Below are 24,613 nucleotides of genomic sequence, written 5' to 3'. Positions count from 1 at the left end.
GAAGGTGGGGTTGAGGAATGTGGTGGGAAGGTGGGGTTGAGGAATGTGGCGGGAAGGTGGGGTTGAGGAATGTGGCGGGAAGGTGGGGTTGAGGAATGTGGTGGGAAGGTGGGGTTGAGGAATGGAGTGGGAAGGTGGGGTTGAGGAATGGAGTGGGAAGGTGGGGTTGAGGAATGGAGTGGGAAGGTGGGGTTGAGGAATGTGGCGGGAAGGTGGGGTTGAGGAATGTGGCGGGAAGGTGGGGTTGAGGAAAGTGGCGGGAAGGTGGGGTTGAGGAATGTGGTGGGAAGATGGGGTTGAGGAATGTGGTGGGAAGATGGTGTTGAGGAATGTGGTGGGAAGATGGGTTTGAGGAATGTGGTGGGAAGATGGTGTTGAGGAATGTGGTGGGAAGGTGGGGTTGAGGAATGTGGTGGAAAGATGGGGTTGAGGAATGTAGTGGGAAGATGGGGTTGAGGAATGTGGTGGGAAGATGGGGTTGAGGAATGGAGTGGGAAGGTGGGGTTAAGGAATGGAGTGGGAAGGTGGGGTTGAGGAATGGAGTGGGAAGGTGGGGTTGAGGAATGGAGTGGGAAGATGGGGTTGAGGAATGTGGTGGGAAGGTGGGTTTGAGGAATGGAGTGGGAAGGTGGGGTTGAGGAATGGAGTGGGAAGGTGGGGATTGAGGAATGGAGTGGGAAGGTGGGGTTGAGGAATGGAGTGGGAAGGTGGGGTTGAGGAATGTGGTGGGAAGATGGGGTTGAGGAATGGAGTGGGAATGTGGGGTTGAGGAATGGAGTGGGAATGTGGGGTTGAGGAATGGAGTGGGAATGTGGGGTTGAGGGATATAGTGGGAAGGTGGGGTTGAGGAATATGGTGGAAAATGGGGTTGAGGAATGTGGAGGGAAGGTGGGGTTGAGGAATGTGGCGGGAAGATGGGGTTGAGGAATGTGGCGGGAAGATGGGGTTGAGGAATGTGGTGGGAAGGTGGTGTTGAGGAATGTGGTGGGAAGATGGGGTTGAGGAATGGGGTGGAAAATGGGGTTGAGGAATGTGGTGGGAAGATGGTGTTGAGGAATGTGGTGGGAAGATGGGTTTGAGGAATGTGGTGGGAAGATGGTGTTGAGGAATGTGGTGGGAAGATGGGTTTGAGGAATGTGGTGGGAAGATGGTGTTGAGGAATGTGGTGGGGTGGGGTTGAGGAATGTGGTGGGAAGGTGGTGTTGAGGAATGTGGTGGGTAGATGGGTTTGAGGAATGTGGTGGGAAGGTGGGGTTGAGGAATGTGGAGGGAAGATGGGGTTGAGGAATGTGGAGGGAAGATGGGGTTGAGGAATGGAGTGGGAAGGTGGGGTTGAGGAATGGAGTGGGAAGGTGGGGTTGAGGAATGGAGTGGGAAGGTGGGATTGAGGAATGTGGCGGGAAGGTGGGGTTGAGGAATGTGACGGGAAGGTGAGGTTGAGGAATGTGGTGGGAAGATGGGGTTGAGGAATGGAGTGGGAAGGTGGGGTTGAGGAATGGAGTGGGAAGGTGGGATTGAGGAATGTGGCGGGAAGGTGGGATTGAGGAATGTGGCGGGGTGGGGTTGAGGAATGTGGAGGGAAGATGGGGTTGAGGAATGGGGTGGGAAGATGGTGTTGAGGAATGTGGTGGGAAGGTGGTGTTGAGGAATGTGGTGGGAAGATGGGTTTGAGGAATGTGGTGGGAAGATGGTGTTGAGGAATGTGGTGGGAAGGTGCGGTTGAGGAATGTGGTGGGAAGGTGGGGTTGAGGAATGTGGTGGGAAGATGGGTTTGAGGAATGTGGTGGGAAGATGGTGTTGAGGAATGTGGTGGGAAGGTGGGGTTGAGGAATGTGGTGGTAAAATGGGGTTGAGGAATGTGGTGGGAAGGTGGGGTTGAGGAATGCGGAGGGAAGATGGGGTTGAAGAATGTGGAGGGAAGATGGGGTTGAGGAATGTGGTGGGAAGGTGGGGTTGAGGAATGGAGTGGGAAAGTGGGGTTGAGGAATGGAGTGGGAAGGTGGGATTGAGGAATGTGGCGGGAAGTTGGGGTTGAGGAATGTGACGGGAAGTTGAGGTTGAGGAATGTGGTGGGAAGATGGGGTTGAGGAATGGAGTGGGAAGGTGGGGTTGAGGAATGGAGTGGGAAGGTGGGATTGAGGAATGTGGCGGGAAGGTGGGATTGAGGAATGTGGCGGGGTGGGGTTGAGGAATGTGGAGGGAAGATGGGGTTGAGGAATGTGGTGGGAAGATGGTGTTGAGGAATGTGGTGGGAAGATGGGTTTGAGGAATGTGGTGGGAAGATGGTGTTGAGGAATGTGGTGGGAAGGTGGGGTTGAGGAATGTGGTGGGAAGGTGGGGTTGAGGAATGTGGTGGGAAGATGGGTTTGAGGAATGTGGTGGGAAGATGGTGTTGAGGAATGTGGTGGGAAGGTGGGGTTGAGGAATGTGGTGGAAAGATGGGGTTGTGGAATGTGATGGGAAGGTGGGGTTGAGGAATGTGGTGGGAAAATGGGGTTGAGGAATGTGGTGGGAAGGTGGGGTTGAGGAATGCGGAGCGAAGATGGGGTTGAGGAATGTGGAGGGAAGATGGGGTTGAGGAATGTGGTGGGAAGGTGGGGTTGAGGAATGTGGTGGGAAGATGGGGTTGAAGAATGTGGCGGGAAGGTGGGGTTGAGGAATGTGGTGGGAAGGTGGGGTTGAGGAATGTGGTGGGAAGGTGGGGTTGAGGAATGGAGTGGGAAGGTGGGGTTGAGGAATGGAGTGGGAAGGTGGGGTTGAGGAATGGAGTGGGAAGGTGGGGTTGAGGAATGGAGTGGGAAGATGGGGTTGAGGAATGTGGTGGGAATGTGGGGTTGAGGAATGTGGTGGGAAGGTGGGGTTGAGGAATGGAGTGGGAAGGTGGGGTTGAGGAATGGAGTGGGAAGGTGGGGTTGAGGAATGGAGTGGGAAGGTGGGGTTGAGGAATGGAGTGGGAAGGTGGGGTTGAGGAATGTGGTGGGAAGATGGGGTTGAGGAATGGAGTGGGAAGGTGGGGTTGAGGAATGTGGTGGGAAGGTGTGGTTGAGTGATATAGTGGGATGGTGGGGTTGAGGAATGGGGTGGGAAGATGGGGTTGAGGAATGGAGTGGGAAGTTGGGGTTGAGGAATGGAGTGGGAAGTTGGGGTTGAGGAATGGAGTGGGAAGGTGGGGTTGAGGAATGGAGTGGGAAGGTGGGGTTGAGGAATGGAGTGGGAAGGTGGGGTTGAGGAATGGAGTGGGAAGGTGGGGTTGAGGAATGGAGTGGGAAGGTGGGGTTGAGGAATGGAGTGGGAAGGTGGGGTTGAGGAATGGGGTGGGAAGGTGGGGTTGAGGAATGGGGTGGGAAGGTGGGGTTGAGGAATGGGGTGGTAAGGTGGGGTTGAGGAATGGGGTGGGAAGGTGGGGTTGAGGAATGGAGTGGGAAGGTGGGGTTGAGGAATGGAGTGGGAAGGTGGGGTTGAGGAATGGAGTGGGAAGGTGGTGTTGAGGAATGGAGTGGGAAGGTGGTGTAGAGGAATGGCGTGGGAAGGTGGTGTAGAGGAATGGAGTGGGAAGGTGGTGTCGAGGAATGGAGTGGGAAGGTGGTGTCGAGGAATGGAGTGGGAAGGTGGTGTCGAGGAATGGAGTGGGAAGGTGGTGTCGAGGAATGGAGTGGGAAGGTGGTGTCGAGGAATGGAGTGGGAAGGTGGTGTCGAGGAATGGAGTGGGAAGGTGGTGTCGAGGAATGGAGTGGGAAGGTGGTGTCGAGGAATGGAGTGGGAAGGTGGTGTCGAGGAATGGAGTGGGAAGGTGGTGTCGAGGAATGGGGTGGGAAGGTGGTGTCGAGGAATGGGGTGGGAAGGTGGTGTCGAGGAATGTGGTGGGAAGGTGGGGTCGAGGAATGGGGTGGGAAGGTGGGGTCGAGGAATGGAGTGGGAAGGTGGGGTCGAGGAATGGAGTGGGAAGGTGGGGTCGAGGGATATAGTGGGAAGGTGGGGTCGAGGGATATAGTGGGAAGGTGGGATTGAGGGATATAGTGGGAAGGTGGGGTTGAGGGATATAGTGGGAAGGTGGGATTGAGGGATATAGTGGGAAGGTGGGATTGAGGGATATAGTGGGAAGGTGGGGTTGAGGGATATAGTGGGAAGGTGGGATTGAGGAATGGAGTGGGAAGGTGGGGTTGAGGGATATAGTGGGAAGGCGGGGTTGAGGGATATAGTGGGAAGGTGGGATTGAGGGATATAGTGGGAAGGTGGGGTTGAGGGATATAGTGGGAAGGTGGGATTGAGGAATGGAGTGGGAAGGTGGGGTTGAGGGATATAGTGGGAAGGCGGGGTTGAGGGATATAGTGGGAAGGTGGGGTTGAGGAATGGAGTGGGAAGGTGGGGTTGAGGGATATAGTGGGAAGGTGGGATTGAGGAATGGAGTGGGAAGGTGGGGTTGAGGGATATAGTGGGAAGGCGGGGTTGAGGGATATAGTGGGAAGGTGGGATTGAGGGATATAGTGGGAAGGTGGGGTTGAGGGATATAGTGGGAAGGTGGGATTGAGGAATGGAGTGGGAAGGTGGGGTTGAGGGATATAGTGGGAAGGCGGGGTTGAGGGATATAGTGGGAAGGTGGGGTTGAGGAATGGAGTGGGAAGGTGGGGTTGAGGGATATAGTGGGAAGGCGGGTGCTGTTGATCTATGATGGAGGATTATTGGGTCTGATGGCCATTTCTTGATTGTAAACATTCTCTGAGCAGGAGACATTGGAAAACGTTCTTTGGAACCAGTTGTGCACGAACGTAAGGAAGCTGAGCTGCTCTGAAATTTGTTTGCATTGAAAGGATCTTTGGCTCTGAGATTTAGGGCAGAGATTAATTACCAAAGCAGCGACAGCTGGATTATTAGGCACCAGTTGCCATGGAGATGAATATGATAGTGAACTCTATTTCCTCTGTATTCTGTGTTAATTTGCTCTCTTTCTCTCCCCCTCTTTTTTATATTTGCTTTTCTCAATTTAGTCCCTGTTCTCGTCTCTCCTTGCTGGGATTTGTATTCACAGGCACCCGGTGACCATTCTCATCATGTATGTACAGAACATGAGTGCAGTTGGGATAATTCACCTGTGGAGGCTGCGCAGGCTCAGCTCACTGTCTGTTAAGATCTTTGCACTTCTCCAATTCTGCCCTTTTCTGCATCCCCGACTTTCATTGCTCCACCATTGGCAGCAGTGTCTTCAGCTGACTCGGCCCTATGCTGTGGAATTCCCTTCAAAAACCTCCTTGTCTCTTTCCCTTTCCTCCTCTAAGATGGTCCTTAAAACCCTTGTTTGACCAAGCTTTTGGGCACCAGTCCTAATATCTCCTTACGTAGCTCGGTGTCAGATTTTGTTTGATAATCGCTCCTGTGAAGCGCCTTGGGCGTTTTACATGCCTTGCAGACTTCCCAGAATCTTCAGCTGATAGGGAACTAGCTTGTTACCTCCCACCCAGTTCTGCAGCCGATCTCAGGCAGCTCCACGTGAGCTGCCCATGTCTTGACTTTCTCCCTGATTTACCCTCTCCCCCTTGGCTCCGTGCAACATTTATCCCTCAAACAGCATTAATAAAACAGATTATTTGATCATTTATCTCATTGCTGTCTGTGGGATCTTGCTGAGTGCAATTTGGTTGCCACATTTCCTACAGTACAGCAGTGACTACACTTCAAAAAGTATTTCATTGGCTATAAACTGATTTGGGACATCGTGAAAGGCACTATAGGAATGCAAGTTTTTCTTTTTTATATTGATCTATAATATCAGAAAAATTACCTCAGCATATCTGTAGCACCTCAGGGAGCAAGAAGAGAAGCCATTGCAAACATCATGCACTGTCCAATGCAAATTTCTGTGCCATATGTGGAAGGAACAATATAAGATGCAAAGGCAGCATTTGGAATGGACACAAAAATTCTCCAGCAACAGCGAATACGAGAGCCGCAATATCCATAGCCACTTAATTGACACATATATGAACTCATCCAGTGCTTTTTTTTTAATCAATTCAGACCCACTCCTTTGAAAGCTAGACGCTGGGGCCTAATGTTAAATGCTATATATAATGCAAGTTGTTGTTCTCACCTGGTTCCATTCTTATCTGTCTAATTGTGGCCAGAGTATCACCAGCAATGGCTTCTCTTCCTGCTCCCAGACCGTTGCCTCTGGTGTCCCCCAAGGATCTATCCTTGGCCCCCCCCCCATTTCTCATTTCCTGCTGCCTCTGAGCGACATCATCCGAAAGCACAGCGTTAGTTTTTACATGTATGCTGGCAACACTCAGCTCTACCTCATCACCACCTCTTGACCCCTCCACTGTTGCTAAATTATTCGCATGATATTAGGAAACTGCTGAAGGCACTGGATGCAACAAAGGCCATGGACCCTGACAACATCCCAGCAGTAATACTGAAGACTTGTGCTCCAGAACTTGCCGCGCCCCTCGCCAAGCTGTTCCAGTGCAGCTACAACACTGGTATCTACCCGACAATGTGGAAAATTGCCTCGGTATGCTCTGTTCACAAAAAGCAGGACAAATCCAGTCCGGCCAATTACCGCTCCAGCAGTCTCCAGTCGATCATCAGTAGAGTGACAGAGGGTGTCGTCAAGAGCACCTACACAGCAAGAACCTGCTCACCCATGCTCAGTTTGGGTTCTGCCAGGGTCGCTCGGCTCCAGACCTCATTACAGCCTTAGCCTAAACATAGACAAAAGGGCTGAATTCAAGAAGTGAGGTGAGAGTGACTGCCTTTAATATCAAGGCAGCATTTGACTGAATGTGGCATCAAGGAGCCCAAGCAAAAGTGAAGTCAGTTGGAATCAGGGGGAAAACGTTCCACTGGTTGGAGTCATACCCAGCACAAAGGAAGATGGTTGTGGTTGTTGGAGTCAAACCATCTAAGCCCCAGGACATCACTGCAGAAGTTCCTCAGGGTAGTGTCCTAGGCCCAACCATCTTCAGATGCTTCATCAATGACCTTCCCTCCATCATAAGGTCAGAAATGGGGATGTTTGCTGATGATTGAACAGTATTCAGTACCATTCATGACTCCTCAGATACTGAAGCAGTCCACATGCAGCAAGACCTGGACAACATTCAGGCTTTGGCCGAAAAATGGCAAGTAACATTTGCACCACACAAGTGCCAGGCAATGACTATCTCCAATAAGAGAGAATCTAACCATCTCACCTTGACATTCAACAGCATTACCATCTCTGAATCCAACCATCAACATCCTGGGGGTTACCATTGATCAGAAACTGAACTGGACCAGCCATATAAATATTGTGACTACAAGAGCAGGTCAGAGGCTGGGAATTGTGTGGCAATTAACTCACCTCCTGACTCCCAAATCCTGTCCACCATCTACAAGGCACAAGTCAGGAGTGTGATGGAATACTCTTCATTTGCCTGGATCAGCGCAGATCCAACAACACTCAAGAAGCACGACACCATCCAAGATAAAGCAGCCCGCTTAATTGGCACCCCATCCACCAACTTAAACATTCACTCCCTCCACCACCAGTGCACAGTAGCAGCAGTGTGTACCATCTACAAGATGCACTGCAGCATCTCACCAAGCCTTCTTCAACAGCACCTTCTAAACCCGCAGCCTGTACCACACAAGGACACAAGAAATAGGAGCAGAAGTTGACTATATGGCCCAACAAGCCTGCTCCACCATTCAAAACGACCATCGATGATCTTAGGATTCAACTCCACTTTCCCGCCTGCTCGCCATATCCCTTGATTCCCTGAGAGACCAAAAATCTGTCTATCCCAGCTTTAAATGTGTTCAATAATGGAGCATCCACAACCCTCTGGGGTAGAGAATTCCAAAGATTCACACCCCTTTGAGTGAAGTAATTTCTCCTCATCTCAGTCCTAAATGATCAGCCCCTTATCCTGAGACTGCAACAAGGGCAGCAGATGTACGGTAACACCATCACCTGATAGTTCCCCTCCAAGCCACACATCATCCTGATTTGGAACTATATCGCCGTTCCTTCATTGTCGCTGGATCAAAATCCTGGAACTCCCTAACAGCACTGTGGGTGTACCTACAGCACATGGACTGCAGCGGTTCAAGAAGGCGGCTCACCACCACCTTCTCAAGAGAAATTAGGGATGGGCAACGAATGCTGCTGTTGTCAGCGACACTCACATCTCATGTAAAATCAGACTGCATATCCAACATCCAGTACTGGATGAGCAGAAAGTTACTCCAATTAAATATTGGGAAGATTGAAGCCATTGTTTTCGGTCCCGACTCCAAACTCCGTTCCCTAACTACTAACTCCATCCCTCTCCCTAGCAATAGTCTGAGATTAAACAGTCTGTTTGCAACCTTGGTGTCTCATTGGATCCCAAGATGAGCTTCCGACCTCATATCTGTACCATCACTACAACTGCCTATTTTCATCTCCGCAACATCACCCGACCTCGCCCCTTTCTCAGCTGCTGCTGTTCACCTATCACTCCTGTGCTCGCTGACCTACATTGGCTTCCGATCAAGCAACATCTTGATTTTAAAATTCTCATCCTTGTTTTCAAATCCCTCCATGGCCTCGTCCCTCCCTATCTCTGTAATCTCCTTCAACTCCGCAACCCTCCGAGATATCTGCGCTCCTCTAATTCTGGCCTCTTGAGCATCCCCGATTTTAATTGCTCCACCATTCGTAGCTGCGTCTTCCGTTTTCTAGGCCTTAAGGCGAGAGTACCCTCCCTAAACCTCTGCGCCTCTCCACCTTGCTTTCCTCCTTTAAGTCCTTAAAACATAGCACTTTGACCAAGCTTTTGGTCATCTGACCGAGTATTTCCTCATTTGACTCGGCGTCATATCTTGTTTTATAATTCTCCTGTGAAGCACTTTGAAACATTTTATTACTTTAAAAGCACTATATAAATATCTAAGTAGTAGTTGTTGTTACTGTTGTTGTCATTGTTTTGGAACCTATTCCCAGGGAAGAACATTGAAGTGGGCAGTGTAAATGGGATGTATTTCTGGAGAGAACTTGGACAGGGGGATATGGTGAGCAGGTGGGTAGGTGAGGTTGAGGGATACGGTGAGCAGGTGGGTAGGTGAGGTTGAGGGATATGGTGAGCAGGTGGGTAGGTGAGGTTGAGGGATATGGTGAGCAGGTGGGTAGGTGGGGCTGAGAGATATGGTGAGCAGGTGGATAGGTGAGGTTGAGGGATATGGTGAGCAGGTGGGTAGGTGAGGTTGAGGGATATGGTGAGCAGGTGGGTAGGTGGGGCTGAGGGATATGGTGAGCAGGTGGGTAGGTGATGTTGCGGGATATGGAGAGAAGGTGGGTAGGTGGGGTTGAAGGATATGGAGAGAAGGTGGGTAGGTGGGGTTGAGCGATATGGTGAGCCGGTGGGTAGGTGAGGTTGAGGGATATGGAGAGAAGGTGGGTAGGTGGGGTTGAGGGATATGGTGAGCAGGTGGGTAGATGGGGCTGAGGGATATGGTGAGCAGGTGGGTAGGTGAGGTTGAGGGATATGGTGAGCAGGTGGGTAGGTGGGGCTCAGGGATATGGTGAGCAGGTGGGAGGGTGGGGCTGAGGGATATGGTGAGCAGGTGGGAGGGTGGGGCTGAGGGATATGGTGAGCAGGTGGGTAGGTGGGGCTGAGGGTTATGGAGAGAAGGTGGGTTGGTGGGGTTGAGGGATATGGAGAGAAGGTGGGTAGGTGGGGTTGAGGGATATGGAGAGAAGGTGGGTAGGTGGGGTTGAGGGATATGGGGAAAAGGTGGTTGCGGTTGGGGGATATTGTGAGAAGGTTGTTAGATGGGGTTGAGGGATATGGTGAATAGGTGGGATTGAGGGATATAGGGAGAAGGTGGGTGGGTGGCATTGTGGGATAGGTTGAAAAGATGGGTGCGGGGATTGAGGGATATTGTGAGAAGGTGGGTGAGTGGGATTGAGGGATATTGTGAGAAGATGGATGAGTGGGATTGAGCGATATTGTGAGAAGGTGGGTGAGTGGGGTTGAGGGATATTGTGAGAAGGTGGATGAGTTGGATTGAGGGATATTGTGAGAAGGTGGATGAGTGGGATTGAGGGATATTGTGAGAAAGTGTGTGAGTGGAGTTGAGGGATATTGTGAGAAGGCGGGTGAGTGGGGTTGAGGGATATTGTGAGAAGGTGGATGAGTGGGATTGAGGGATATTGTGAGAAGGTGGGTGTGTGGGATTGAGGGATATTGTGAGAAGGCGGGTGAGTGGGGTTGAGGGATATTGTGAAAAGGTGGGTGAGTGGGGTTGAGGGATATTGTGAGAAGGCGGGTGAGTGGGGTTGAGGGACCTTGTGAGAAGGTGGGTGAGTGGGGTTGAGGGATATTGTGAGAAGGTGGGTGAGTGGGGTTGAGCGATATTGTGAGAAGGTGGATAAGTGGGGTTGAGCGATATTGCGAGAAGGTGGGTGAGTGGGATTGAGGGATATTGTGAGAAGGTGGGTGAGTGGGATTGAGGGATATTGTGAGAAGATGGGTGAGTGGAGATGAGGGATATTGTGAGAAGGCGGGTGAGTGGGGTTGAGGGATATTGTGAGAAGGCGGGTGAGTGGGGTTGAGGGATATTGTGAGAAGGTGGATGAGTGGGATTGAGGGATATTGTGAGAAGGTGGGTGAGTGGGATTGAGGGATATTGTGAGAAGGTGGGTGAGTGGGATTGAGGGATATTGTGAGAAGATGGGTGAGTGGGGATGAGGGATATTGTGAGAAGGCGGGTGAGTGGGGTTGAGGGATATTGTGAGAAGGCGGGTGAGTGGGGTTGAGGGATATTGTGAGAAGGTGGATGAGTGGGATTGAGGGATATTGTGAGAAGGTGGGTGAGTGGGGTTGAGGGATATTGTGAGAAGGCGGATGAGTGGGATTGAGGGATATTGTGAGAAGGTGGGTGAGTGGGGATGAGGGATATTGTGAGAAGGCGGGTGTGGGGTTGAGGGATATTGTGAGAAGGTGGATGAGTGGGATTGAGGGATATTGTGAGGGGTGAGTGGGGTTGAGGGATATTGTGAGAAGGTGGATGAGTGGGATTGAGGATATTGTGAGAAGGTGGGTGAGTGGGGTTGAGGGATATTGTGAGAAGGTGGGTGAGAGGGGATGAGGGATATTGTGAGAAGGTGGATGAGTGGGATTGAGGGATATTGTGAGAAGGTGGGTGAGTGGGGTTGAGGGATATTGTGAGAAGGTGGGTGAGTGGGGATGAGGGATATTGTGAGAAGGCGGGTGAGTGGGGTTGAGGGATATTGTGAGAAGGTGGGTGAGTGGGGTTGAGGGATATTGTGAGAAGGTGGGTGAGTGGGGATGAGGGATATTGTGAGAAGGTGGGTGAGTGGGATTGAGGGATATTGTGGGATGTTAGATAGATGGGGTTGAAAGATATTGAAAAAAGGTGCACAAGTAAGCTTACCTTAGGGGCTTGTTATAGAGTCATAGAATAATACAGCACAGAAACAGTTCAATAGATGTTTCTTGGGTCAGGGAGTATGGAGCAAAGACGGGTAAATGGAGTTGAGGTATAGATCAGCCATGATCTAATTTAATGGCATAACAGGCTTGAGGGGGTTGAATGAACTCCTGTTCCTATGTCGGGCTTAATACCTTCTGTGTTAGCATTTTTCTGAGTGAATATAATGAGGGGTAGGGGAAAACAATATTGTAAAATCAGTTATCAGAATCAGTATCTTTTGTCATTTATTTTTGGGATGTGGACAGTGCTGGCAAGGCGGCATTTATTGCTTATCCTTTGTTGCCTTGAGAAGTTGATGGTGAGCATTTTTCAGAGGGCAGTTAAGAGTCAATCACATTGGTGTGGAACTGGAGTCACCTGCAAGGCAGAATCGGTAAGGACATCCTAAATGTTTGCTTGGTAACTAAATTGAATACAGGCCTCTTGCATGCAGTCTGCACACACTAAAAATGTCAAACACTTTATATATATTTTTTTGAGTTGACCTCATATACCCGCACCACTTATGCCTCAGGGTATTTGAGACACAGCAATCTGATCGAGTCATTATCAGAACCGGCCAGGCTTTTGCCTGCGGTTTCCAGCTCAGTAACTGGGAGCTGGGGTAGCCTGCAGGCCCTGCTTACTCACCCTACCTCAGTGGCGCACAAACTGATCTGATAGTATCTCCTTGGCAGTCAGTCCAATACTCGACCACCCCACCCCTCCCCCAGCTCCACCCATCATCATGCCAGCCGCAGCATGTAACACTCAACACTTGAAACTGAGAGGAAGCAATTTGCATTCATTCGTCCGAGTGCACGGTTCAAATCCAGGACAGAGCTACATCAAGAACAAGTCCTATTTAAATATGTATATATGTTAAAAAGAATACTTGTTGAAGGAACTGTTGTAAAGAGATGGAGGAGGATTATGAGGCTGGAGGTATGTACCCTGCCCGGAAGCTTTCCAACTTTCTGCACGAGTTCTCTTCCCTTCCTCTGCTGACTGTGCTGACCTCTCCCTGGAAACAGTTTTGTCCTATGAGTTGAGATGGCCAGTGTCAGCAGGCTGTTCGACTGCTGAAAGCTTCATAACCTGTCATTGTCTTTGGCACTTTCTGTTAGGGTTCATTGGATGCTGAGCAGGAGTAGGAGCCTTGATGGATTCTCCCTCCCTCAACTCAACATCTACCAAAGGGGGCACTGATGCCAATGCTGACACCCTTGCCATCCACTTAGTTGATGATCAGCTCCTGTAATACAATCCGACACAGACCCTGGGAGCTTGCTGATCTATGTGGCTCAGTATCCCATACTCTGCGATGCACTTACTGGGGAATGATGTAGTCCCTCCTGTTTAGAAGATCTGTTTGTGGCACTGGTGATACCAATTTAGCGAATGCGCTGATGTACAAGGACAGCACTATTATAGCATGTAACGTGTGGTGTGGTGTTCTGCTGCTAAAGATGTGCTTTATTCTTTCAATTTTGGAAAGTGTGAAAATAGATAAGTCCCCTGGGCCAGATGGGATTTACCCTAGGATTCTCTGGGAAGCTAGGGAGGAGATTGCAGAGCCTTTGTCCTTGATCTTTATGTCGTCATTGTCGACAGGAATAGTGCCGGAAGACTGGAGGATAGCAAATGTTGTCCCCTTGTTCAAGAAGGGGAGTAGAGACAGCCCTGGTAATTATAGACCTGTGAGCCTTACTTCGGTTGTAGGTAAAATGTTGGAAAAGGTTATAAGAGACAGGATTTATAATCATCTTGAAAAGAATAAGTTCATTAGAGATAGTCAGCACGGTTTTGTGAAGGGTACGTCGTGCCTCACAAACCTTATTGAGTTTTTCAAGAAGGTGACCAAACAGGTGGATGAGGGTAAAGCAGTGGATGTGGTGTATAAGGATTTCAGTAAGGCGTTTGATAAGGTTCCCCACGGTAGGCTATTGCAGAAAATACGGAAGTATGGGGTTGAAGGTGATTTAGAGCTTTGGATCAGAAATTGGCTAGCTGAAAGAAGACAGAGGGTGGTGGTTGATGGCAAATGTTCATCCTGGAGTTTAGTTACTAGTGGTGTACCGCAAGGATCTGTTTTGGGGCCACTGCTGTTTGTCATTCTTATAAATGACCTGGAAGAGGGTGTAGAAGGATGGGTTAGTAAATTTGCAGATGACACTAAGGTCGGTGGAGTTGTGGATAGTGCCGAAGGATGTTGTAGGGTACAGAGGGACATAGATAGGCTGCAGAACTGGGCTGAGAGATGGCAAATGGAGTTTAATGCGGAAAAGTGCGAGGTGATTCACTTTGGAAGGAGTAACAGGAATGCAGAGTACTGGGCTAATGGGAAGATTCTTGGTAGTGTAGATGAACAGAGAGATCTTGGTGTCCAGGTGCATAAATCCCTGAAGGTTGCTACCCAGGTTAATAGGGCTGTTAAGAAGGCATATGGTGTGTTAGCTTTTATTAGTAGGGGGATTGAGTTTCGGAGCCACGAGGTCATGCTGCAGCTGTACAAAACTCTGGTGAGACCGCAACTGGAGTATTGCGTGCAGTTCTGGTCACCGCATTATAGGAAGGATGTGGAAGCTATGGAAAGGGTGCAGAGGAGATTTACTAGGATGTTGCCTGGTATGGAGGGAAGGTCTTACGAGGAAAGGCTGAGGGACTTGAGGTTGTTTTCGTTGGAGAGAAGGAGGAGGAGAGGTGACTTAATAGAGACATATAAGATAATCAGAGGGTTAGATAGGGTGGATAGTGAGCGTCTTTTTCCTCGGATGGTGATGGCAAACACGAGGGGACATAGCTTCAAGTTGAGGGGTGATAGATAGAGGACAGATGTCAGAGGTAGTTTCTTTACTCAGAGAGTAGTAAGGGCGTGGAACGCCCTGCCTGCAGCAGTAGTAGATTCGCCAACTTTAAGGGCATTTAAGTGGTCATTGGATAGACATATGGATGAAAATGGAATAGTGTAGGTCAGATGGTTTCACAGGTCGGCGCAACATCGAGGGCCGAAGGGCCTGTACTGCGCTGTAATGTTCTAATTCTAATTCATATCTCTACAATATTGTCTGACTCCACCCCTGCCTCTGCTCATTTGCTGCTGTAACCCTCATTGATGTCTTTGCTAGTTCCAGACTTGACTATTACAATTAGCTTCTGGCTGACCTCCCACCTTGCACCCTCCATAACGTAAGCTCATCCAAAATTCTGCTGCCTGTATTCTAACCTGCACCGGGTCCCATTCACCTATCACCCGCGGTGCTCATTGACCTATATTGGCTCCCAGTCCAGCAACATCTCAATTTTAAATTTCTCATCTTTGTTTTGGAATCCCTCTGTTGCCTCCTCCCCTCCCTACCTCTGTAATCTCCTCCACCCATAAAACCCTCCGAGATCTCTGTGCTGCTTCATTTCTGACCTCTTAGGCAGTCCCAATTTTAATCGCTCCACCACTGGCAGTCATGCCCTCAGATGCCAAGGGCCTAAATTCTGGAATTCCCTCCCTAAACCTCTCCGCCTCTCTGCCCCTCCTCCTTTAAGATGCTCCATAAAATCTACCCCTTTGACCGAGCCTTTGGTTATCGGTCCCTTAATCTGTCCCGAATATTCCTTAAGTCGCTTGTTTGCGATATCACACCTGTGAAGTATCTTGGGACATTCTACTGCTTTAAAGGTGCTATACAATGCAAGTTGTTGTTCTGGTTGAGGGCCAGTTTCCATCTATAAGTAATTGGAGGATAATTATTCCTTCATAGACTGGCCGTTGTTTATAAATCCCAAGGTCAGCCAAAGTTGCAGGAAATGACTGGCTTTCTTTCTCCTTTTAAAGATTGTTTTTCATTCTTAGTGTCTCAAAGGTGATGAAGGCTGTAGTTTTACATATATTTTTGTGGTTATAATGTTGTAATATGGTTGTAGTTTATGCATTAATATTTACGACACTTTTTATGACACTGTTTTCTTGTGAGCTATGTGAGGGAAGGGCAGGAACACCCCCGCTTTTGACCCATGCCTCCTCTGTAGCTGAGCTGAAACTGATTTTCGCAGACCAGCTCTCTCCCACAGCTACCAATCGGCCTCTGCTATCTTAATCCAGTGGCCGCTTTCCATGTGGAAAAACCAATAATGAATGTCAAGGGGCAATTCAACTGTAGGAGGCATCACAACAGTGCCTGATCTTTTCCACCACGTGAGGTCCACAGGTGCACCTCAAGCAGATGTTGCTGAATAGCTGACAAGAGAGTGGAGATTGCTGGATAAAGACTGGAGTGAGCAGTTGGTCGTTAAGATCAGGCAGTGGCTGGATAATGATTGGGGAAGGGGAGGGTTGGTCGATAGTGATTGGGTTGATATTGATGTAGAGGGAGGGGAACAGTGTTCTTGAGGAAGGGAATCGTGACTGGGGAGAATGGGAGAGCGATTGGGGGTACCAGTGCATATTGATTGGGGGTGGGGGTGGATATTGATGGAGTGGGGGGGGTGGTCGGTGAATATTTATCAGTGGAGGGGTAGGGTGTGGATAGTGAATTTAAAAAATTAAAGTAATATCTGTTTCTGTGGCCTCAGGCTGCATAATGACAGTGTCACTTGGAAAAGAAAGAAAAATTACCGTATTAAATTTAGAAAATAAAATTGCACAGCAGATATAATGTTCAGGGCAAGATTGTAAGGGAAAGAAAACAGGGAACAATTTCTGATCTCTACAAAGGATAAATAATGGGCGACTGCCATTTCAATTTTACTTTCATTCCTTGACAAATATCTCATTTGAGTAATTTTTGCAAGGACCTGTTTCAAGACAGAAAGGTTTGGTTTTCATTTCATGCCTGACCCATTTTCTCACGTGACAGAACCATTCAGAATGGTTTAAAAATTTTTTTCCTTCATGCTCAGGGGTAAAATCGAAAGTAAGTTCGACACGAAAAATGACCTGATTTGCAGTCATCCTTGAACGTGTCCCTTACGCATCCCACACACTCTGATTATATTTTTTAATGTTTTTTTTGCCTTGCAGAGGGAATATAAATTAGAGGGTTCACTCTCACCAACAAAAAGGGAAGGGGAGATAACCTTCATTGCTGTGAGGGGCTGAATGTACAGTCTTTATTCTTTGCATTTGCAGATATATATATATATATAATGTTAGCCCTTTTTTCCTTTGTCTTGGGGCCTGTGTAGCAGAGAGGCAGTTTGGCTCCCTTGAGGAGGCAGCATCCAGGGCCCTGGTATTGTCTGCCTGGGAGCAGGGGGAGGTGCTGAGAATGGCCAGCTGTCTGCCACAAGCCTCCGACTCAGTGCAAACCGGGGCCACATACACACACACACCAAGTGGGCCTTTCCTTTCTGCATGCTATTGTTGTTTGCTGACAGCTGCCTCCCCCCCCCCACCTCTCCACAGAACAAAAGACTTGGGAAGGCTCAGAGAGAGAGAGCAGGCATTCCACCTCACTTCAGGGCTTTGGCTTGAAGAAATAATAAATAAATAAGATTATATTGCTGAAGTGTTTTTTTTGGGGAGGGGAGGGGTTTCTCAGTTCCAATCAGCCTTGGGTGCCCCCCCCTTCCTACGGATCAGCTTCTACCAAGGTAAAAAGAAAGCCTCTTTTTACTGTTTCTTGTTGCTGTGTATGCGTGTGTTTGTTTGTGTGTGATTGCTGCTCACATTCCAGGCACTTCTATTTGTTTTAACTGAGTGCCAGACTGCTGCTGACACATAAAGAGCGAGCCTAGGCCTGAGGCCTGGGGCTGGAGGAGCTGAGGAGATTCCTCATTGTTTGCTGTGGCTGTGGGGGATGACAGGGGAAGGGGGTTGGTCAGAGGCTGGTGCTAATTTTAAAAAAAAATTGCTGCTTTTCTCGAAAGTCTCTTGCTACTTGTAGCTGATTGTACATTTACCTTTTAAATAAAGAAGCCGATTTGGTGGCCTGGCAGGAAGCAAGAAGGTGAATGAAAGAAAGAGCATTAAAGGCCTGGTTAGAAAAACACAGCCCGTCAATGACAGACAACAAAACAAAAAATGGGAAAAGGCGGAGGGGGGGGGTGGTGTTGTTGTTGGTTCCTGTACTGCTCTCATGTGATGTGTTAAACAGGCAACGGTTAGAAGAGTTATTAAGCAGATAATCTTATCTAGAAACAGCAGGAGTCTGTAGCTGGCCTTCATAAGTGACGTTTGTGCCATTATTCCCCTGCCTTCACCCTCAGTCTGGCCCCTGATACTCTCCGCTTATGTCCACTCTTGCTTTTTTTTTTGGTGCTTCTTCTTTCGAAAAGGCGCCTTAATCGTTTAGCTGCCCTGGTAGAGATTGAGCTGTGTTAAGAAATCTCTAAAAGGATCATTGTTTCTCTGGCTTTTCAGTATACAGGGGGCAGATCCATTTGTTCTCCTTGGCAGTGAGAGACTCTGGGACATCCTGGGGATATTTGGGGTGCTGTACGAATGCAAGATCACTTTTATTCCTTTTTGTATTTTTGCACCCCTGTATTTTTGTACCCAACTCTTCCACATGTTTGTGAAGTAGGTTTAAAACTAGCTCATGGCATACTGAAAGAAGAATAATTGCCCATCTCTGGTTAAGGCACTATTCCGTCCTCTAGCCTCCCACAAAAATAATTTAAAACTCAACTTTTCGGTGACCCTGTGGCTCAGTTGTCTCCCAGAATAGTGACCGGGGTCCTGAGTACTCAGGGGTGCTGCAGCAAAGAGACCTGGCGCCTGAAGCTGGTGGGCAGGTAGGTGTTCCTGGTCTTTAAAGATGGCATCTGCTGGAACGGGTGTGGGGTGGTGCATTTTTCCTGGCAATTTTCTACATATACACAGCCCTGATTCTGCCTGAAAGTGCCGGTGATAATCTCTGTTGTCGTGGTTATAAAAACAAGTTAAAACACTGTTACTTCAACTCTTGTGTTCAAATCCCTCCATGCCTCATCCCTCCCTATCTCTGTAACCCCCTCCAGTCCTACACCACCCCTTCCCCCCACCGAGATCTCTGCATTCCTCCAACACTGGCCTCTTGTGCATTCCTGATTTTAATCGCTCCACCATTGGTGGCCGTGCCTTCAGCTGCCTGGGTCCTGAGCTCCGGAATTCCCTCCCTCAGCCTCTCCACCTCTCCTTTTTAACGTGCTCATGAAAACATACTTCTTTGACCAAACTATTGCTCATCTTTCCTAATGTCTCCCTCTTTGGCTTAGCATTAAAGTTTGTCTGAATATGCTCCTGTGAAGTGCTTTGGGACGTTTTACTACATTCATTAAAGGCACTATATAAATGTCAATTATTGCTGCTGTAGATAAGACAGGTTACAGGTTTGATACCTCGATCTACTGGATCCCAGCCAGGCAGCAGTAAGGACCATGTAACAGGCCATAGACCCTATAGGGAAGAAACATCATCCAGGGTTTCCCACTGCTAATTACGATGCAGTAACACCTATTGAAATTGTGTGAGGATAGGAGTGCCCACAATTAAAATGCCCTCTAAGCTGAACAGCCTACCAGCAAGGCTTATAGGTCAATAACAGTTCTGTGGGAGAGGTATAGATTAATTTTATGGCAGATGCACACCTGAGGAAGCAGGCGGAGCCTCGGTTTAACTGCATTCAAAAGAGGGGACCTCTGATGGAGGAAATAGAGGTTTATGCTGAAGGATGGAGGAGGCTCGAGGGGCACATAAATGTTGGAATGGACCGATTGGGCTGAATGGCCTGTTTCTGTGTGGTGTATTCGGTGCAATGGTTGTTTTTAGCTTTGTGTGTATTTGCTAAAGCCGTGATTCGGAGGCCAGCACTCACACCTCTGAAAGTTGTGGAGTCAAGTCCCACTGAATAGACTTAGCCTCATAATACAGGCTGACACTCCTGGTGCAGTACTGAGGGAGCACTGCTTCGTCGGAGGTGCTGTTTCTTGGATAAGATGTTAAAGTGAGGCCCTGTCTGCCCCCTCAGGTGTCTGTAAAAGATACCCTGGCACTATTTTGAAGAAGAGCAGGGGAGTTCTCCCCTCTGTCCTGTTCAATATTTATCCTCAACCAACATCACTAAAACAGATTATCTACTCATTATCACATTGCTGTTTGTGAAACATGCTGTGTGCAAATTGGCTGCCCTATATCCTACGTTACAACAGTGACTACACGTGAAAAAAATGCTAGATTGGTTAAAGAACTTAAGACAGTAGGCCTCTTGAGCCTGTTCTGCTATTCAATAAGGCCAAGGGCTGATCAACTACCTCAACTCCACTTTTCTGCCCAATCCCCATATCCCTTGATTCCCAGAGTGCCAGAAAATCTATCTATCTCAGTCTTGAACATACTCATTTGATTGACCATCCACAGCCCTCGGGGCTAGAGAATTCCAAAGATTCACTACCCTTTGAGTGAAGAAATTTCTCTCCATCTCAGCCCTAAATGACCATTCCTGAGGTGAGAAAAGACACTTTATAAATACAAGTCTGTCTTTCTCTTCCTTCAATGGGACAGGCTAAATTTATCCTGTAGTTTGTGGATAGGACACCCTGGGCAATCTTCTATACTATCGGAGAGATGCCAGTGGAAAGCTATACTGGAACTGCTTGGCTGGGGGAGGCTGTTAGTTCTTCACTACATTTGGATTTTGTTGTGTTCCATTTTCTTTACGGTGTTCAGTGCACACAGCTGCTTTTTAATGTTCAGTGATGTGAACTGAATTGGCTGGACATTGGTATCCATGAATATCGGGACCTCAGGAAGGCGCGAAGTAGAAGCATCCACTTGGCACTTTTAGGATTGACTGTCCATTGATTGGCACCAAACTGGCAGTGGCAAGCTTCCTCGGACAGTCATGTGACTGGTATGGAACTGGGAAAATGCCACGTGGGTTAAACATGAGATACTTTTCCAAAGTTAGTAGAGTACAGGGAGCTGTCCAACCCGGTTTTTTAATGGGACATTGTAGAGGGAGCTTTACTCTGTATCTAACCCCCGTTTTTTTTTTAAGGTGGCCTTTATACCCCAGGCCCCTTTTATATATATTTTATGTTGAGGGGGCCTTTATTCCTCAGACCCCTTTATATACATATTTATATTTTTAAAATAACTTTATTAAAGACAGATAACTAAACAAAAAAACTCAAATTAAAATGCCATTTTCGGCGTCCCACGATGCACTCCAGTCCCTGCTGTGCCCACCGGTCGCAGAAGGCCTCAAGCGTACCGGCAGACACCGCACTCCTTCTCCAGGGACACCTGGGCGCAAACGTAACCGCGGAAGGGGGGCAGGCACTCGGGGAGGACCGACCCCCTGACAGCCCACAGCCTGGACCTGTGAATTGCCACCTTGGCCAGGCCCAGGAGCAGACCGACGGGGAGATCCTCCTCCCGGCCCACGCCCCTCCGCACTGGGTGCCCAAAGATCGGGAGCGTGGGACTGAAGTGCAGCCAGAACCTGAGGAGCAGTCCCTTCAAATACTCAAACAGGGGCTGCAACCTCGCACACTCCATATATATGTGAAACACGGACTCGTCCAGGCCGCAGAAAGTACAGGCGGCCTGGGAGTCCGTGAACCTACTTAAAAGTCTATTGCACGGGACAGCCCTGTGCAACACCCTCCACCCCAGGTCCCCGATGTAAAGGGGAAGGGGTCCTGCGTAGAGAGACCTCCATCGGGGTTTCCCCTCGCCGCCAGATGGCAACGCGGACCGCCAGGGCGTGTCCAGCCGGCTGACGAGGGCGAGGAGGTGGAGAGTGTGCAGGAGCAGCCCGTACAGGAAACCCCTCCGCGCCGATTGGAATGGCACGGAGGGCATTTCCGAGAGGCGGCTCGGGTTGTGCAGGACCGGCTCCCGAGGAGGGTTTCGGGGCCTGGGACCGATGAGCAGTTCCGGCCGAGCGGAGGTCAGCTCCACCGGGAGCGCTCCGCACTCCCGAGCCCCCTCGCCACCCACAGTGAGGGGCGTCCTGGGGGCTTCGATTACTCCTCCGCCCGCCGGTCCGTCCCCGGAGTCGGCCACCCGGACAGCCGAGGCGCTCTCCTCCACCGGCGGGGGAGCGCCCTGACTGGAGGCGACCACGTTCCAGACTAGGAATAGATCCCGGTAAAAGACAGGCAACTCCCTCAGAGAGGCGCAGCGAACAGTCTCCACCGGGAGCTATGTGTCGTCTTGAAGACAGTGACACTGGCGGAAAAAATATGTCGCCAGCGCACATCATCTGGGAGGTATCTCTGCAGGGTCCGAAGGCGGAGAGTTGCAACCTGGGTGCGGACGCACACCAGCGACTGGCCGCCCTCCTCGATCGGGAGACTCAGGACCGCGGCAGAGACCCAGTGTTTCCTCTTGCCCCAGAAGAAATCGACGAGTTTCTTCTGGATCTTGGTGGCAAATACAGGGGGCGGGGCCAAAGTGACCAACCGGTACCACAGCATGGAGTCCAACAGTTGGTTTATGACCAGCGCTCGGCCCCTGTAGGAAAGCACTCGGAGCAGTCCTGTCCAACGCCCCAGCCGAATGGTGACTTTCGCCTCCAACTCCTGCCAGTTTGCCGGCCAGGCTTCCTCAGCGGGGCTAAGGTGGACTCCCAGATAGAGGAGGTGCGTGGTGCTCCACTCAACAGGTGTCAACTCCTCCGGCAGGGAGTCCACCCGCCACTGACCCACCAGGAGACCGGAACATTTCTCCCAATTGATCCTCGCAGAGGACGCGGCAGAAAAGGTCTGCTGGCAGTTGCGCATCCTCCGCAAGTCAACGGGATCTGTGACCACGAGGAGCACGTCGTCGGCGTTAGCCGAGAGGACGACCCGCATGGCCGGCTCAGGCAGAGCCAATCCCGTCAACCTCCTGCGAAGCAGGCACAGGAACGGCTCCACGCAGATGGTATACAATTGGCCGGACATGGGGCATCCCTGACGCACTCCTCTCCCAAAGCGAAGGGGCGCCGTCAAGGACCCGTTAACCTTGACTAGACACTCCGCGGCGACGTATAAAAGTTGAACCCGGGCCACAAAATACGGCCCTAGTCCGAAAGCGCACAGAGTCCCGAAAAGGTATTCGTGATCCACCCTGTCGAACGCCTTCTCCTGATCGAGGGAGAGAAAGGCGACCGACTGACCAGTCCTCTGGGAAAGATGGATCAGGTCCCGGACCTGGTGGATGTTATCCTGGATGGACCGGCCTGGGACCGTGTAGGACTGGTCAGGGTGGATCATGTAGGCCAGCACGGAGCCCAGGCGGGTAGACATAGCCCGGGCAAAGATCTTATAATCCATGCAGAGGAGGGAGACCGGACGCCAGTTTTTAAGCAGGCGGAGATCGCCCCTCTTCGGCAGCAGGACGATGACCGCCCTGCGCCATGAGAGGGGCATCTCCCCGGTCGCCAGGCTTTCCCCCAGGACCCGCAAGTAATCATCCCCCAGGACGTTCCAGAACGCCCTGCGCAACTCCGCAGTCAACCCATCCAGCCCTGGGGATTTGCCCCTCGAGAGCTGGTGGAGGGCGCCAGTCAACTCCACCGACGTGAGTGGAGCCTCCAATCCTTTGGCGCCCTCCGGGCTGACCTGCGGCAGGTCCACCCACAAAACTCTGTGCGTGTCCTTGTTGGACGGATCTGGAGAGAACAATGCACTGTAAAAAGTACGGACCAGGAGGCCCATTCCTTCCGGATCCGTGATGGAGGATCCGTCGTCGGCCAGCAGCTCGACGAGCTGCTTACGGACCCCCCGCCATTTTTCCAGCGAGTAGAAGAAGGGTGAAGCGCGGTCCAAATCTTCCAGGATCTGGATCCGCGACCTCACGTATGCGCCTCGGGACTCTATGAGCTGCAGGTCCCTCAGCACGCCCTTCTTCTCTTTATACGCCTGCCACAGGGCCGGGTCCGCGACGGCATGACCGAGGCGGGACTCCAAGTCGAGCACCTCCCTCTCTAGGCGCCCGATCTCGGCTTCCCGCCTCTTGGTCGACCCCTTTGCATACTCCTGACAGAAGACGCGGATGTGAGTCTTGCCCACATCCCACCATAGCCTCAAGGAGGGGAAGCTGCCCTACTTCCTTCTCCAGTCGGTCCAGAATCGACGGAACGAGTCCCGGAATCGCTCATCCTCCAGCAGCCGGTTGTTAAAGTGCCAGTACGCGGACCCCGCCCGCGTGCGGAGCGGAGTAAACTCCGCCCACACCAGGCGGTGGTCTGAGCACGGCACCAGCCGCATGGAGGCCGCCGAAACGCGGGAGACGTACGCCTGCGAAATGTAGAGGCGGTCGATTCGCGACCCCCCTCCTCCAGACCTCCACGTGAAGGCGCTGGAGTCGGGATGGCGATTCCGCCAGACGTCCACCAAGTTAAGGGAGCTGATCAGTCCCCTCAACTTCTCCACCGACGCTTGGCCGCGCTGGGGACCGGAGCGATCCCCCACCTCGAGGGTGCAGTTAAAATCCCCCCTGAGGATGATGCACTCGCCGCTATCGATGGAGCTCACGAGAGCGGACACTTCTTCAAAGAAGCGTGCTTGCAACACGCCGGGCCTGGGCGCGTACACGTTCACAAAGTGGAGCGGCACGTTACCCAGGCGAACGGCGAGGTGGAGCAAGCGGCCCGGCACTAGCTCCTTGACCCCCAAGATCTCCAGCTGAAAGGTCGGGGCCAACAAGATAGCCACCCCACTAGAAATAGGGGTGAGGTGACTCCTCTAGACCCCACCCTGCCACTCCAGGAGCTGGTGGCTTTGTCTCCTGGAACGGTGTGGGTTTCCTGCAGAAAGCTCACCACGCATCTCCCTTCCCTGAGGACTGAGAGATTGTGAAATCTGGGGTGAGACCCCCTGTTGCCGTTGATGTTGAGGCTGGCTATGGTTATCTTCATGTCAAAGGTACTTTAAAAAAAAACCCGTCACCAACACCTCACTGTGAGGAGGGAGTGGAAGTGCACCTGGCCTTCCACTCCCCCAGCAACCCATTGAGAAACGCATTAAAACGGCGCCTCTCAACCAGTTTCACACCTGCATCCTTGCCCGCTTTCTTGAGGGCGGCGCGGACGGACTGGATGATCAGCTCCAGACTCAACCAACGGCCGAGGGCCAGCTGAACTTTATCGCGGCAACCCCTGCAAGCCGCGAGGAAATCCCGGAGTTCCGCCGTGGGGATGAGAGGAGACTCAGTGGGAGGCACGAGGGACTCCACCACCTCACTGGCGAT

The 24,613-nt window shown here is 50.6% G+C and overlaps 1 protein-coding gene across 5 annotated transcripts in view; it reads left to right on the top strand.

The window, feature by feature from the left end:
* ldb1a (LIM domain binding 1a) overlaps positions 1–24,613 on the top strand; it is a 130,743-nt gene that overhangs the window by 23,065 nt on the left and 83,065 nt on the right. Inside the window, exon 1 of one of the 5 annotated variants that reach the window (XM_068053176.1) lies at positions 12,227–12,402. The exons of the other annotated variants lie outside the window; for them this stretch is intronic. Coding sequence (XP_067909277.1) covers positions 12,378–12,402 — 25 coding nt within the window. The 5' untranslated portion in view covers positions 12,227–12,377. Of the gene's footprint in view, positions 1–12,226; positions 12,403–24,613 lie in introns of those variants that run through there. 5 annotated transcript variants of the gene reach the window in all.

This window comes from Heterodontus francisci, chromosome 20, assembly GCF_036365525.1.
Source record: "Heterodontus francisci isolate sHetFra1 chromosome 20, sHetFra1.hap1, whole genome shotgun sequence".
In the NCBI taxonomy this organism is placed as follows: domain Eukaryota; kingdom Metazoa; phylum Chordata; class Chondrichthyes; order Heterodontiformes; family Heterodontidae; genus Heterodontus; species Heterodontus francisci.
This window is presented reverse-complemented; position numbering and strand designations above follow the sequence as displayed.